This window comes from Pocillopora damicornis, chromosome 3 (genome assembly GCF_964200805.1).
Source record: "Pocillopora damicornis chromosome 3, jaPocDami1.2, whole genome shotgun sequence".
Lineage (NCBI taxonomy): Eukaryota > Metazoa > Cnidaria > Anthozoa > Scleractinia > Pocilloporidae > Pocillopora > Pocillopora damicornis.
In genome coordinates this window covers 3,693,875-3,710,532 of record NC_142672.1, presented here as the reverse complement: position 1 = coordinate 3,710,532, position 16,658 = coordinate 3,693,875, and the positions used below count along the sequence as shown (strand labels likewise).

General features: G+C 37.3%; 1 protein-coding gene across 1 annotated transcript; it reads left to right on the top strand.

Annotated features, from left to right (window-relative positions):
• Window positions 1–5,832: 5,832 nt before the first annotated feature.
• Window positions 5,833–15,596, top strand: LOC113683675 (b(0,+)-type amino acid transporter 1). Its single transcript, XM_027200948.2, has 10 exons — window positions 5,833–6,666; window positions 9,097–9,222; window positions 10,080–10,179; window positions 10,298–10,342; window positions 10,668–10,791; window positions 10,990–11,093; window positions 11,344–11,440; window positions 11,621–11,776; window positions 12,855–13,032; window positions 14,194–15,596. Exons 1-10 carry the CDS (start codon window positions 6,117–6,119, stop codon window positions 14,268–14,270), a joined length of 1,557 nt encoding a protein of 518 aa, XP_027056749.2. The 5' UTR covers window positions 5,833–6,116; the 3' UTR covers window positions 14,271–15,596.
• Window positions 15,597–16,658: the final 1,062 nt, after the last annotated feature.

Sequence of the window (16,658 nt, the reverse complement as noted above, 5' to 3'; positions counted from 1 at the left end):
CCCATTACCGCTGTTTTTCGAAAAAATAAAGCAATCTTACTCATATTTGGCATACCTCATGTCTCCAGCGATGAAATACATATCGGAGTTTGGTCTGGCGGCAATTTAGCACTTTATTGTCGCTGAATATTCTCTCCCAAATTGTGACATTCGAGTTCATCTTCTCCAATTTCTTTTTGTCACCCATCGTTCCACTCACCGACTTTACTTTTCTATTTTCGAAGCTGAATATCTGGGAGTTACACCTGGACAAACCCATTTCTCTTAGCTTTAGGAAAAACAGTTACTTTGTCATCGAGCAAGTTGTGCCAAGCATTCGCAAATCTCACATTAGTCGTTTGGAACTTAGACTTGGATAACAGTCGAAGAGTCTTTAGGACAAGCCTACAATCTCGATCCCAGGAACTCTCAGCCATACATTACCTCCCGAAACTAACTGGGGTGGAAATTGGTTGAGAGAACCCCGCATTACACAAGAACTAGACGAAGCCCAAAATTTTTCCTCCTATGATAACTGTGAAACTGGGTAATGTATACAGAGACACAAAAAACAAACGTTTGAATAGAAATCTAGCCGAACCAGTACTTACACTCAATTGCTTTTCATTCTGTGGAAACTACTACAAACAAACTAATGGCGTAGCCATGGGTACTAAAATGGGACCCAGCTACGAAATCTTTTCATAGGTTTTATCGAACACCAATTTTTTTAGTCAATATCGTGGCCCTAAACCTGAACTCTACGGTCGCTAGAAGAGGTAGCGCAGATGCAGTCGTCAACTAAATTGTTCAAATTTTTTTCTTTGGAGTGAAATAGGGAGCATAATAACTGTGTGTGCCCTGTACCAGAGAGGAGCTCAATCAATTTATAACCGCCGTCAATTCCTTTCACCCGGCTCCGAAATATGCCTAAGAAATTTCTGACACTTCTTTTGCTTTTCTAGACACCAAAATTTCAATTGAAGGCAACAGTTTAAGCACTAGTGTTACTTACATATTCACATAGTTACTTGTTATATTCATCTTCTCATCCATCACACGTCAAGAACTCCATACCTTTTTCGCAGTTTCTCAGAATTCGTCGTTTATGTAGTGACGACTCTGATTTTTCCGAAAAATCAGAGGCAATGTGCCAGTTTTACCATAAACGTGGCATCCTGTTTCTGTCGTTCAAGCGGGCCACCACCGCGCCGAACAAAGTCATCGACAGTCAGCAATACAAACAGCTGAGAAGGAAAATTCTGATCACATTTCACCCTCACAACCAAGCACTTAAATCTATCATTCGTAAAAACTTTAAGAGAGGATGTCACCGCATCCATCGCACAAATTTGAAATATCGTGGCAAGTCGTACAAAATTCGATTTATCTCCTACTTTCATATTTTGTAGCCCAATATGTCCTAATAATTGTGGTGTAGTTTTTTTGTGAAAATATATTTTAGTTTTCGAGAAATTATTTTTTTCGTTCGATCGCTCAAATATGCAAATTTTCGCCCTGAATATTACCCGAGTTGTGTGACCTCATGTAACAAATAAACTTGACCTCCGATATTTCTGTCGACATAATCCTTTGTTTTCTCATCTAAACTTAATTCCCTATCATTACTGGAGCTGGCTAGGAAATACCGTATTTATTTTTTGGCAAATATTTTTGTCTGACATACTTTTCCTACGTCGAAAAGTAGCATTAAAACAAAGACAGTTTTAACAATAACCGATATGACAGAATCTACTGAGCTTCGAGCTTTTAAAAGACAAAAGGATGATTAAAAAGTTGCTATAAAAATTTCCTTGTTTGTTTGTGTTGTTCTATCTTGAGACGAACTCAAAGTCCGACAAAATTTACTTTCTAGCGACTATGAAATATACATGGTGTGCCCACTTGTTGCCACCGTTTACTGGCATAAATCACTACAATTTATAAAAAAAATCTAACATATTACTCTTACCTTGTTTATTTATGATTTTATTAGCGGTTTCAATGATTACGTTACGCCTGGGTAATACTTTTTGACAGGAGCCCAGGTTTTGCGATGTGTTTTCCCCTCTCCCAGTTACATCATAAGCTAGTCACGCAATAATTTATCCTGACACAAATGAATATTTACCCTGTATAGAGATTTTTGTCAATGTTGAATTGAAAATATAAGAAAATATGCCTTTTTTGGTCACTAATTGTTGTTTCAGTGGCAGCGAAGCAGTTAAAAGCAAGTTGTTGCTTCAACGCTATTGAAGTTTATAGTATTTAGACAGGAGAGCAAAGCGTGATGCTCTGGGGATAAAAACTTTTAGGGGCCTTTCACAATTCCCGGCGCGCACCCCCGCCCTCTTATGTAAATGTGTCCCCCGGGGGTGATGATACGTGAAGCACACTTGAAATTTAGCAAGGACAAATTTTGATGTGATTTTGGGTGAAGAGAAACAAGTTTTGTCAGCGTCTAGTGGCTTGTGCGGAAGGGCCCTTTACCACCGTGTGCATAACAACGCGTCCCGCCAAACGGCGGGATGTTCAGACATTAGTATAGAAAACTCCGCCTCTGTCTGGATTTTTGGTAGGCTATTGACCAATTCCCAATCGAGACTTAAGTCTGACGGAGCGCGTAATTTTGCTCACGGTGGTAAGTAGCCTACTTACCGGAGCCAGGCTGTATGAATTTTCCAGACATCATGAGTGCTACCTGTGATACACGCTTGCCAATTCCCCTATCGACTTTTGGAATCGACTTTTGGAATCGACTTAACCTTACCATTGCAATGGCCGGACACCTCTTTAGGCACTCTACATCTACTATTGGAACCACAACTCTACCCAACATCTATATGTGTGGGGCAAATTGTAAAATCATCGATATCTGTTAGCGTCTCGAAGATGCCAGTGTCATAGCGGATTTGGACCCCCCGCGGATTTTGACCCCCACCCCGTCCAAATCCGCGAACGGATATGGACCCCCCTTCGCAGATTTGGACCACCCTAACAAAGTTTCATTTTAAGCATCCTTTGTATCATATTTGGTAACTAATTTTATTTGCAAGCTTTTTGTCGATGTTCTTTTCCATCACAACCCAACACTCCTCGATAAAAGTAAAAAAACCCAGCCATTTCGTTTCAATTCTACCGCATTTATTATAACGAGTCGTACAGTATACGTAAGAATCAGATGTGAACAAACTACTGCATTCGAACTATTGAAATTGTTACAATAAATCTTTGCTTCTTCTGATGCGAATCAACATTGGTACGAAACGTCATAACAATAGTGGAGACTATTGCGTCCAGTCACAAAAATAACTCAGTCTGATTTTCTAAAATAATAACATTTGACAGTTTCTGAACAAAAACGAAGAAACTACTACTACAAGTCGTTCGTAAAGCCTATTATAAGTAAAAATGTTTCTATTCTGAACTATTGGAACTCTCAGCTTATTTTCAGATGCAGATCAACATTACTGTCAACGTCTTAACAAAAGTGGAGACTATTACATCGAACTCAATCTTATTTTCTAATTTTAACGATTATTAACTGTCGAGGGATCCGAAATAACACCTTAACAGTTGCGAAGACGTCTAGAGTCTGGCGATCTGCAGACAATGCAGAGCCACTCGCCCTCCGGGGCGGTCTTAAATCCCTCGCAGCTCCTGTGTAACCATTCCTCGCACAACTAGCTCTGTACCATGTCGTCCAAACACTCGGGCAATCGAATGATGACAAAATAAATTAGTGTCACAAGTTTGTCTCTTATTGAATCTAGCGGTGTTCAACTATCGCGGAAAAGGTTCAAAAACGACCCCTCTCCAGACATTTAACTAAATTCTTGCCCATTTTCCCTTGGTCAAAAGAAACATCCGACGGGATGTCAGTTCGTATGCACTAACGATACGCATATTTTTAATTAAAAACATACTTTAGTACGCACTGGAACGTAAAGTATCATCCATTTGTACTAGAATGTTAAGGATGATGTTTTCACTCAGTTTTGTTGGGGGGTCCAAATCCTCTGGGACACCGGCAAACGACAAAATAAGATCAACTTCATTTTCTGGATCTGAGAACTTGTAACTCCGCAAGTGACTTGAAATGTCTTTTAACAACCATGCAAGGGAATGACTCGAGATATACAACTTCGTTCTTCTCGATAACTAAACCCACAAGTTCCATCAGCGAACGATTTAAATGAACAGCAAATCTCCATGTTAGCAATTAAGATGAGACGCTTACACATCAGATAATTACCTAAATCGGTATGTAGCTTGTCAATCAAATTGACTTTTGTAACCATTCTTTGACTTCGGCCGGCAAAGGAATCATTGATGGATCTTTCAGTAGTTTTCTAAATGCAGTAGCTCTTGAAAGGTTTTTCTAGATATCATACAAAGGGGAAAAAAACGTATCTCTTGGTATTTCTTGTCTTCTCGTCACTATATTCCCACCAATAGCGTAGCTCCATTTTCTGCATATAAACTCTCTCACAATCCACAATTCCTCCCATCGCTCTGACGAAGGGTGTAACGCTCGAAACTTCAGCTTCTAAACTCTTTACGATGGCTAATCTGCGTTATCAATTCAGTTGATAATACTAAATTACCCTGTTATACTCTCCCACCGACGCAGCGCTTTGTTTCTCTAGAAACTTACCTCCTTCATTCATCGTTCACTTCTCAGCCGTTAATTTCGGCTTGGAACCAAAAGTTACCTTTAATCTGCTTACGATAGTTTAGAGACCCTCGCAGGATTGAACCTAATCGTGTGTATATATCCTGTGACGGAGGTGCTTGAGTCTGCATCAGTTTAACACTTTCAATCCAAGAAGTGATCAATAAGGAAATTCTAATTATGATATCAATGCAATTTCAAATAAGAAGGTGATACAAGGAAAGAAAAATATCTAAAGGGATATTGTTTGCTTTACCATCAAATTCTCAGAAGTGGAAGTGAAATGTCTCTCTTGAAAGTGAAATGTTCGCGGTACACAGGTTCTTTTTATTGTTAACGTATCAGAAAAGATGTGGGACTCATGTAAAAGCTTGCTTAGCTTCCTAAGGGCTAATATGAAGTCCTTTTTACTTTTTATGGTGGCAAGCTCAAAGGTTATACTATCCATTTGAAACCACCAATTAATGTGTTCTATTTAGGGGCTAAGAATTATATTAATATTTTCTAGAAACGGGTACGCTTGAGGGCAAAACCTTGTTTGTTCGGTTTCGGACTCACCATGCTAGCTGGTCTTGATATCACATTGTTAAGTAAACGCGGATACCGGTTATTTTCTTGTATTGGTTTCAGTTAGCTAATTTTTCTAGTTTCTCTAATTTCAGTTCGTCAATTTCTCCGACACGTTTGGTCAGGGTTCCAACGATAATTCAGCAGAATTCAGAAAAAATATTTTTTTTCTCATCGGTTTTAATAGATGAGTGTTAGATATAATAACATTTTGAACTCTTGAGATACTGAAATGCTCTTTACTTATCACTTGAAGCAACCCAAGGCTATCGCCCTCAAAAGATACAACGTTTGCGATTGGGCCCTACACTTATTTTTAAAGTATCAGTAGCCCACTCATTTTGAAACAAGGCAGCTGGTGACCGTCATGGAACACTAAACTGAAATTAGTACTCGCTGTTCAATTCGAACGAGACATATTATATTTACGACCATTATACAGTCATTTAAGTAAATTGGGATATAATTTCTTCGTTTGATCGCACAATATTGAGCCGCTAACCTCGTCTAATGTGTATATCTATAATCCATTGGTCTACAATATTAGTTTATTGTATTCCTGACATCCTAATGACATGCAATATTAAAACTGAACCCAGCTTTATCAACTTGTTTGCAGCTGGAGGTAGTCTCTGTCGATACCGCTCCACGTGCTGCGCTCGTGTTTTCTTTATAACTTACGCAATACTTTTTGGCGCCATTCTATTTCAAATTTGATTGGTTTAACAAGTTCTCTTTGTTCTATTAACCAATCACCATCACTGTTTTGCTATCGAACTTGAAAAGGCGGGCTTTCCTTATTCGTAATGTTCATTCATTGAGTTGTGTTCTGAAACGCACGCTAGTGAGGAGATTAGGAAAGAAGTTGATCGTAGTTGTTCTTATATCTTCTACAATGCCTCCTGTTCCCGTTGTTAATTCTGATATTGGTGAGAAGCTTGCCAACGAATCGACCTCGAGCGAGAGCTTAGACCAGTCGAATTCCCTCGATAAGACTAAAGAGCCTTTCTTGGAGGAAGAGAATGGCGAACAGAGAATTGCACTGAGAAAGAATGTCTCTCTTATCAATGGGGTGGGCCTTATTGTAGGCACAGTGATCGGTTCTGGTATTTTTGTATCGCCAACAAGTATCCTCGAGGAAACAAATTCGATCGGTGCTTCTCTCCTGATTTGGCTCGGATGTGGTTTGCTAGCTTTGTTCGGAAGCTTGTGTTACGCCGAGTTGGGAACTTGTATAAAGAAATCCGGTGGCGAATATTCCTATCTTATGGAGGCATTTGGTAGGATCCCTGCTTACTTGTTCGCCTGGACCTCTGTGTTAATTATACGGCCGGCATCAGGAGCCATAATCGCTCTCACTTTTGCTGAATACGTCTCGAAGCCATTTTACCCAGATTGTGAAGCCCCGGCGTACCTCATGAAGCTTTTGGCCTGTTCTTGTCTTGGTAAGATTTTAAACCCTTTATTCTTCTTAACATTTAGATCTGACCTAGTATAAAATCTTTTTTTTCGAGTTACTCGCCAAGAATGAAGAATCGCATGGTGCTTCCATTCGTAGAATCAGTCTTGTGACCATTTCAGCTCAAAGCGTGGTTCTACGTGTCCTGTTTTGGCGGGATTTCCTTTTTTGTAAGCGAAACTAGAAATTTGTTTATAAACTCGCAAAGCTAGTTAAAACTGGTGTGAAGCCGTTCACCTGTAAACTTAAGATTTTGATTTTAATCTTTCATCACGAAAACAAAGCGATCCTACCTTTAGAGCATTCGTGATGCATGCTAACGCACGTGGTTGGATTTTCGTTCTCGATCATGGCAGTTGAATTTCGTCAATCGAATGATTGTCGCCTGATATTCGTAGGGAGAACATGTAATTAAATTCATCGAATTTTTTTGTCTCGAAATCCCAGGAGAACTTCTGCCTTGTTTTGGTTATAGTTGTAAACTTAAATCAAAGGTTGGCGGTTCACGCGATTGCATTGCATCATCCATGTTTAGTAATTTGATATTTATTTATTCCAAATGTAAGTTCGTCGCTAGGGACATTCTAGAGTTGATGTTGGATTATTGAGAACAACGTGAACGCAACTTAAAGAAATTTTAAGATCGATCCTTGAAAATTTTAATTGGACTCCAATTTATGATTCGACCTCCACGATGAATTGTTACAGTACCCAATATGAAAACCGCGGTTTCGATATCGTTCAAGAATTGACTTTACTATTTCTGATATCAGACAACACGTTCGAAATTGGATACCTATAATTTGATGAATTAAGCTAAAAGGACCTATTTCTATTTTCCCAAATATCAGTGCACCTTGCTGAGCAATTTGCTCTACGGGGGCTGTTCAAGGTCGCACAAGACTATAACGTTTCAGTGTTGCTTAGATATCCTAGACATAAAAAGCGCTAATTATGGTAAAATACCATTGGCTTTTTTTCAATTAATTGCCAATTCTTCCTATATATTGCTCAGGGTGTAAAATTAAAGAATATCATTTTGAAGGTGGGAAACAATTTTAAAAGATTGTTCATCAATAAAGAGGGACTGATTCAAAAGGTAGAAAATTGTTAGAGCTAAGATAAATTAATTGTATGAAAAACCACAAAGATTAAAAGACAGAAATAAATTGCCAACCTATAGATTTAGCCAGGGTTGAAAACAGTTGCAGTTTATTACTTTTCAGGCTTTTTCCAGCTGTGAAATTTGCTAGAAAATACCATTTTGTTGTTAGTATTTCATTTTGCTCATGGTATGATTGTTGGACTTTCTTTAAGCATGATGCATACAATGGCAGAAAAGCCCCTTGAGCTCAAACACAAAGCATTCAAAGTCTATAACAAAAGGCGGTTAGGGAAATGCATATACAGTAGGGGTTAGTTCCTAGAAGTCCACACACAAGGCTTAAAAGGAAACTAAAAAATGTTCCAAATGAGAGTGAAGCAGGCGTATCATTTCCAAGATAAGCAAATTATGTGACTGTAGTTTTATTGGTAGAGGATAATATTATGACTGGATTCTACCAATTTCAATATCCTCCTAATAAATATAAGTTTTTGTATCTTTTGCTGAAGTGATAAATAATATTGAGGTTTCAGTAATCTACATGTACGTGCTTCTAGAAAGTTGACAATTGACCAGAATTTGATTAAGATCAATAAATCAACACAGCAAATTGTAAAAAGGTACTGCCGCATTCATTTATCTATCTTTATCAATCCATGGCTAATCATGAGCCAGGTGTCTCACTTCCCTGCTGACATAGCACAGCATTTTCCGATTAATCTGTGGCTCACAAGCAATAAAAATATACCCAGGGAATCAAAAGCACCCTTAAATAAATTTGAAATAGTTCAGTTGTGCTCTGATATTTTTTCTGCACTCTTCTGATACAAATTTAGTTCGAATTGGTGTGGGAGTCTTTGCGCCCCTTTATTTTAAAAGCCAATCTTAGCTAGCAAATACTTAGAGAGTGGGTACAAGAAGGGGAAGAAACTGTAATTTACTGTCAGTAACAGTTAGTTTTGTTAAAATACAAGGGAAAATCTTATGACTCAGGAATAAGGCCTTACAGATTAGAGAGTTTTCCTTTTTTTGTTTAGACCTAAATGTCCCAAGTTTTCTTATTTTAATGTTGGTAATAATGTAACTTTGCTGATTCCTGTTTGACAGTTGAATACAACAACTGTTATTTTATGCTGATACTTGGTTGGAATAAAAAAGTGCAAAAAATTGATAGATTCTGACTCCAATCTTCTCTTGTGATCTTTGCAACCCTCATTTGCAAACTTAGACCTGCAAATTATTAATTTCAGTTCAAATATTTTAGTTACAGAATTCAATATTTTTATTTTTGTTTTTTTTCCCTGGTTTTAGTGATCCTCTTGGTTATAAACTGCTGGAGTGTAAAATGGGCTGTAAGGATACAGGACATCTTCACATATGCCAAGCTTCTTTGTATCGTAATGATCACAATCATTGGATTTGTAGAACTGGGAAAAGGTTTGTTTGAAGCAGGATGTTTCACCTCTTGTCCACATTGGTTCATGTGGTTCAAAGTCACTTTGGAGCATTACTAGGAGCTCCTGGGGTGCCTGTGGCTCCCTTTTGGCAGAAAATTTCTTCCTTGTTTTAAGTCAAAATTATACAGACCTTGGTGAAAATGTGAAACAATCTAAATGTTATTTAGCATATATCTTTTTCAGCATTAGATACTCCCTTACAGCACAAATACTTAGACATATATTTTTAAAATATCCCCTGTCACGCCCTACTTTTGTGGTCATTATTGATTACTTCAATTTTGAAAAAACCTTATCATGAACCATCCTAAAATTAGTAACTAGATGTGCAGACACACACTGTAAAGATAGAATCTCAACCACAATCAATCATAATTCCAAATGTGTAGATATCAAAACACATGCAATGAACTTTGTGTACCAAATCTAAAAATATAGCTTATCAGGTCTCAATGTGCTAAAACTGAGTGGGGAATTTAAATATCTCTCAAGGAAATATTTTTAACCCTCTAACTCCTGTAAGTAACCGAGAGGGAATTTTCATTTTCATTATTAATACAATATCAGGCAGAGAAGTGATGAGAAAAAATAGAAATATCAACAAGTGGATTGTTAGTTGATCCAATACCAAATTCTCCCAACTCACATCATCATATTTATGAGGCAGACAGCAAGGAGGGTTACTAACATGATCCTGTAAGTGAAAGGGTTAAAAACCTTTTCCCCTTCAAGTACTTTCATAGGACAAACTGAATACATGTCCTTAAGACACCCCAGTTAAATCGCTACAATTATCTCAGATCTTAATTAAAACTTTCATTCATGGTTTTCATTTAGGAAAGACAGAGAGCTTTAAAAACAGCTTTGAAGGCTCCACAACAAATATTGGAAAGATTGGTATGGCCTTCTACTTGGGTCTGTGGGCGTACGATGGATGGTGAGTAGAAGTGCTTTTTATCAAATTATAAGAAACTTAATTGGAACTCATGTGATTGTACTAAAAATTGAGTTTAATGACCTAACATTAATTTGTGTGATATTTTTTTAATTAAAAGGAACAACCTCAACTACTGTACAGAGGAAATGAAACGCCCAGAAAAGTAAGTGCTTGTTGAATGTTTCTCAGTTTCAAATTATCAGTCCTAAAAGTTACTGCCAGCCAGGTACAGCTTTGGCTCAAATTTCTGCTCCTAGTTTGAAGATAGTTTTCAAGTTTTCAAATACAAAATAAAATGAAATGCAGATACAGAAACCTACAGAAGCAAACATCTAGTATGTAAGAATTTGCAACCAAATTTGCATGTTTTCTTGTTACAGTGTTACGAATGAAGCATTGTGACATTATGCTCAACATCGATAAACATAAACATAAAGCGTATTCTATTGAATTGATCAGTATGGCATTCTTTTAATGGTACTTTTCAGGGATATGCCGAGGGCAATAGTGATTGGCATCTCCCTCACAACTGTGTGTTACCTGTTGGTCAATGTGGCATATATTACGGTCTTGGGGGCATCTGGTATCTTAGCATCAGATGCAGTGGCTGTGGTAAGTTTTATGTGTAGGGATTTTAATGGTTTATTGTATACAAAAGTTTTCATTGGAGACCAAAGGCTGGATGTTATTTTGTCTCCTTTCAAAATTGTTTGCTTCTAAACCTTCTCCTTTGTAGCACCACAGGAAATGTACAAAGAACAGTATGGAGAATATGCTTACTGATGTTAGGATATTTTCTATATTCTATAGAGTGTTGGAAACTTGTACCTTGGTCCAGTCAATTGGATAATTCCTGTCTTTGTTGCATGTTCAACTTTTGGAGCTGTTAATGGCCTTCTTTTTACTAGTGGGAGGTAAGTTTCAGTTGTACTTAAACGACTTAATTACACTACTTTTTTTGCACAACTGTTTTTTGACAGTTTTTCATTCAAATGACATGTGTTGTCATGAAATAACTGACCCACAACCCACCCTCTGATTGGTAAGAAATCTATTTCCTAATGAACCATTAAACTGGGCAATTTTGGAGGAACAATAAGCTATTGTTTCTGTTGGTTTAAGACTTCTCTTGATTTACCTTGCAAATGCTATTTTTTATTTTAGGCTGGTGTTTGTTGCTGCACGAGATGGACTAATGCCTCGTCTGTTGGCCATGATTCATGTTAAAAGATTTACCCCTCTCCCATCTCTATTTTTTACCGTGAGTGAATCAGCAGTTTCATTATTAAACACAAGCCTTATCATGAATGTAGCAAGAATTCTAATTTCTGGACTTTTCAGTTTCTAAAAAACAAGAATTTGACTGCCAGCTAAAATTTCAAATGAGGCAGCTCACGGATAGAGTACACTTTTTAAATTTTACTTTCTTTATTTCCACCAGACTCTCATCTCTGTGATCATGTTGATTCCTGAAGCAAGCAGCTTTTCAAGTTTGGTGGATTTCTTTAGCTTTGCTGCATGGCTGTTTTATGGGGGAACATTTGCTGCTCTTCTGTGGTTGCGATACAAGAGACCAAACATGAACAGACCCTACAAGGTAAGCTCACTTATCAACACCTGGAGCTGAGGAGAACTTCTATAAGTGAGATGTTTAGAAAAAAGTGAAGGCAAAACTAGTTTATTTTCGGAGTTTTTTTATAATGGTCTGGCAGTGGTTATTTTTCCTATCAAAGCAACTATTTTGTTCGGTTCACAGGGAGTTTTATATTTACACTGGACTTTCAGAAAGGGTATCAAATAATTGTTGACAGTAAACCATAGTCTTAAAGCCTCGTAATTGCTTTATAAACTTGAGCCATCCTTTCACAAATATTAGTGTTTTTAGACACCTTGTCTTTCTCTGAGTTCTCACTGGGTGTTTATCTCATATTTGTAACCAGGGTTTATTCTAGAGCGCAGCTTTGCAGGATTTCCACAAATTGGAAAGAAGTGCCGCATAAAATTTATGTTGCAGCATCAAATGGGGAGCAAAATAAGAATGAAAAATAGACCCAAGGATCCAGGCTTTTTCAGTTGCCTGGATTGTTTCAAGATGACAGCATTGAAAAAGGCCCCCCCCCCCCTAAAATTACTGATAGGACCCATTTGCCCCTCATTGGCCAATTTCTAGAATAAACTGTGTGAAACAATGATGATTTTGCTTAGGGTTAGGGTTTAGGGTTTAGGGTTAGGCTTGATTTACAACATGTAACAGCCCATTTCCTACTTCTCATGTGTCTGAGATATGGTGCCAAAATTAGGGTGCGAGAATGAGGCTAAGAGCAAAGTTGCTCTTGACAGTGCAAAAAATAAAAACTCTTGGGGGGAATTTTCTGTTCATTGTATCAAATATACTCTTCCCTTTCCTTTGCCTATATTACTTAACTGAATGTCTCTCTCTTCCAAACAATATTTTACTAGCCCACATTGCATTTTTAGAAGTCTTGGGCAGGCATCAATTTTTCAATAGCACAGCCTTTTTGTTTCATACCATTGAGAGCCACCTCACACTAAGCCTCATTCTCAAGCCTTAATTTTTAGCACCAGACCTCTGACTCGTGTAAGCTTAGGAAAGGGCTTTTGAGAAGTGAATGTCATAATTTACTAATTTTCTTACTCTTTTTATTGTTTCTCAGATTTTTTTAATTGTACCAATTTCAATGCTGCTGGCCTCTATTTACCTGGTAGTGGCTCCGATCACAACTGATCCTAAGGGATCACTCATTGCTCTGGTGGTCATTGTAGCAGGTCTTCCTTTTTATTGGCTGTTTATCGGCAGTGATGTTGCCCCAAAATTCATCCTCGATGCTGCAGGTAAAGGCTTCATCTTCTTGAGGAGCTACTGTTTTGAATTGTTGTACTCCTTGCAGGTATTATAATTCCGATGTGATGATTACTGCAGCTGTGCAAAAAAACTACTGATGGTTCTGCTCCTAAATTTCATTCTCTAACTCATTGGAATATTTTAGTGTCACTCTGTGAGTGTAAGTCACAACACTGAATTTTTCACCTTTTCTTAACCCTTTCACTTCCAGAGGCAATCAATGAGTAATTTCTCTGTGCAATATCAGCACAATTTCAGGCAGATGGACAAAGACAGTGGTATAATTTGATGTAATCCCAACTCTCACTATTTGTAGTAGAAGAAATACATAGCAGACAAAAAGGAAAATTTATACATTGATATCTTGTGAGTGAAAGGATTGAAAAGGCTACAATCACAGGTTGTCCATTTTGAAAAATGAAGCCCAAGTTTTTCAGGATGGTTGTTCGCAATCTGCATTACTCTTCCAATCTTTGGCCATCTCTGTCCTCATTTCTGTTTTCCTTCATTTTTTAATGTTTTTCTACTCTATAGAGCTTAATTTTTTCTCATACTCCAGCACTCCAAGCTGCAACCATTTTGGTTGCCTTTGCAAGTCAAAAATATATTTCAACAAAAGTGGCACATTGGCAACCATCAAATTTAGAAAATTTAAGAGAAAAAGGAAAAAAGGAACATGGAAACTTCTCAAACAAACTAACGTAAATAACTTGTCTCTCTCTTTTCTCTCTCATTACTCCATAACTCCCAACTATGCATAAATCTAAAATGAGCAGCCATCAAATTGAACTGTTTTATTGAGATAAACTTTGAATGTCAACTGGAATTTTTTTTATGGTGACTATTTCACAACTGACATGGCGAAAAGGGACTTTTTGAAAAATTGAGCCTGGAGCCTTCTACACCTATATTGAAGGTATTATGAAAATGCAACTCAAAATTAATTAACCCTTGGTTTAAAGAATTTGATATTTGATCAACTAACAATACCCAAATTGATATGTTTCTCTATTTTTATCACTTGTCTGCTGGGTATTGCAATGATACTGTAATGAGAATTTCTGTCTTGGTCACTTATGGTCATTTATGATCATTTCACTCCAGCACTTATCCCTATTTTCTAAATGTTCCTTTTTTACTTACTTTTACAGATGCATTCACTTCTTGGTGCCAGCGAGTGGGAAACATGGCCTTTGAGGATCCAGACACTCTTCCAGTCCAAGTCTAAGTCAAGAAATTTTATCCAGTAGTTAATGTTTCTTCTTTGGCATTGCTAAAATGCAGGTTAGCTGGTAATGATGAGGGTTCACATATTATTCAATCTACTATGTTGTGATTGCTTGGCAATTTACAGAAGACCTGATGGCATTATGGTTTGTTGGCTTATCTTCAGACTGAAACGTTTGAGTACTACTTGGGTCATTGTGGTGTGTTCTTAGCAACACATGTTACTTTTGTGGTACCTCTGTCCATCATTGAGTTTAAATGGCTCCCTGCCCACTTACCTGGCATATGTCTTTCAGCAATACCACTCTTTATTTCCATAACCATTCTTAGGATTAGTTAATTTATGCAGCAGAATATTGGCTTCAGTATTGAATAGAATAAATATTATTAGATTTGACATTTAGCAAGTAACACCTGGAATAAGATTCATGAGAAGTGTCCATAGGAGAGAATCCTCTAGCTATTTTTTCTTTTAACATGGAACCATAGTACATTTTCCTGTTACTTTGTACTATTTTCCAGCTGGTACACTTCTTAATCTTTTACACCTTAATGTCAGTATGCATCAGTAGTTTTGATGAGAGAACTTGTGTCACAGTTAAGAAGTTAAGTTGCTTATCATTTCTGGGGACCTAATGTTTGATTCAGGGGTGATATTGTTATGATAAATTATCTGCAAGTCACCCTTAGGAGTCAAAGTGTTAAAGAACTGTGGAGGATACTTCCTAAAAGTATCATAGATTCACAACTGCTCTTATACCTGTTACAGGTAGTGTTAAACGTTTGAACTTTTGTTGGAACAAAAATTTGTTATATGAAGGAAATCTAGAGATATTTACATATATTATTAGAAAAAACCTCACTACACTTTTTGTATAACATTCTCCGAATGAAAAAGTATGAAAGAGAGAACAGTGCTTACTTGTTCTTTTTCAAGTATGTATATCCTTTGCAATTTGATCAGTCCATCAATGTAGTGAAGCTTTAGTGAGATAGTTAGGTTATGCTGCTGTTCAAATTACTACACAAGAAAAGCTTACGTTTAAAGAAAACCACTGTTATAAAATAGTCGTTAGTAACACATCAGAGCTCATCTCGCTTTGTGGAGAACGTTTAGCTGGGATGAATGTATATTAGTTTCACATAAGAATTAATTTACCTGCTCTAAGTAGAGTAAGTTCAAAAGATTTATTGAAGAATCTTGTATAGCTAAGAGTTGTAAGTAATCCTTCGGCAGGATTTAAGTTTAGGTGCACTATGCTATTAAGTAATCGTTAAATGCAGACACTAGTATAACAAGTGTTAAAAAATAAAACATGCTGAAAAATTTGAGAGTTTGTCATGCAGGGGTTTTGATAGCCTCCCTCTCCCATCTGGATTAAGAGCATAGGGCAAACCTCACAAATAATGTAAAATTTTTCTAGCTCCTGTATGAAAATCGGCGAGGAAATGCAAATGAGTTTCAGCTAGAATCCTAGATGAAATTTCAAAAATTGTTAAATGATTTAAATTAGCGCTAAGAAACTCTTAAATTTGATAATGCAAGTGATGTTTAACTGATTCAGTTTTGCAAGTGAAATTTGAAGTTTTGAAAACCCATGAGTTCTCATTACGACAAAAGGCATAATCTGCAGATTTAACCCCACTGCTTTACGAGTTTGCTCCTTAAGGTGAAACAAGTTCACCCCAAATCTTTCAACTCGTTTCCTCACAGAAGAGCGTTTTCAAAGGTGGTAGGTGAGAACCTGCATTGGAGAGAAACCTCCTTGCATTCTGAGCTAATATTACTCACTGCTTTAAAGTACTTTTGAGGCACTTTGATGAATAACCCTCTCTGCTAAGTACTGACACAGCTGCACAATCACACACAGCTGCACAATCACAAAAAGGGCAACGCTTGTCACTTGTGCTCCCACAATTCCTCTAATCGCTCTGACGAAGGGCTAACGCTCGAAACGTCAGCTTTTTTACCCTTTACGGTGGCTAATTTACGTTTTCAACCCAGTTGTCAACACTAAATTACCAACCTTACCAATGCCTTCTCTCCTGAAATTTTATTAATTACACCAAGATAGCATTTTACCTCACGATATTTTTTTGTCCTTGGGCACGCATGCCAGAATTAATTCTCACAGACTATTCATGCTCATGGTAAGTTCCCCTCTAAAACCTCTCACCCCCTCTCCCTTGAAAAGAATACGCAACAGCCAATCAGAACAAAGAGTGACCAAGACCACTTTCACGCATGTAAATAGAATGGTTTTAACTTTGCCTCTGTCTGGTCAAGAATATGGCATGAGTTTCCTGGAGCAAAGTCATTTGCTACTCGGTTTCGTAGACTAAAGAGGTACCAAAAATATGCTAATGCACGTGTGGGCCTAAAACAGAC

Coding starts and splice junctions, on each gene's coding strand:
- LOC113683675 (XM_027200948.2), top strand. CDS start 6,117: ATGCCTCCTGTTCCCGTTGTTAATTCTGATATTGGTGAGAAGCTTGCC. Junction 10,343..10,667: donor GAAATGAAACGCCCAGAAAA/GTAAGTGCTTGT, acceptor GGTACTTTTCAG/GGATATGCCGAGGGCAATAG. Junction 13,033..14,193: donor ATTCATCCTCGATGCTGCAG/GTAAAGGCTTCA, acceptor TTACTTTTACAG/ATGCATTCACTTCTTGGTGC.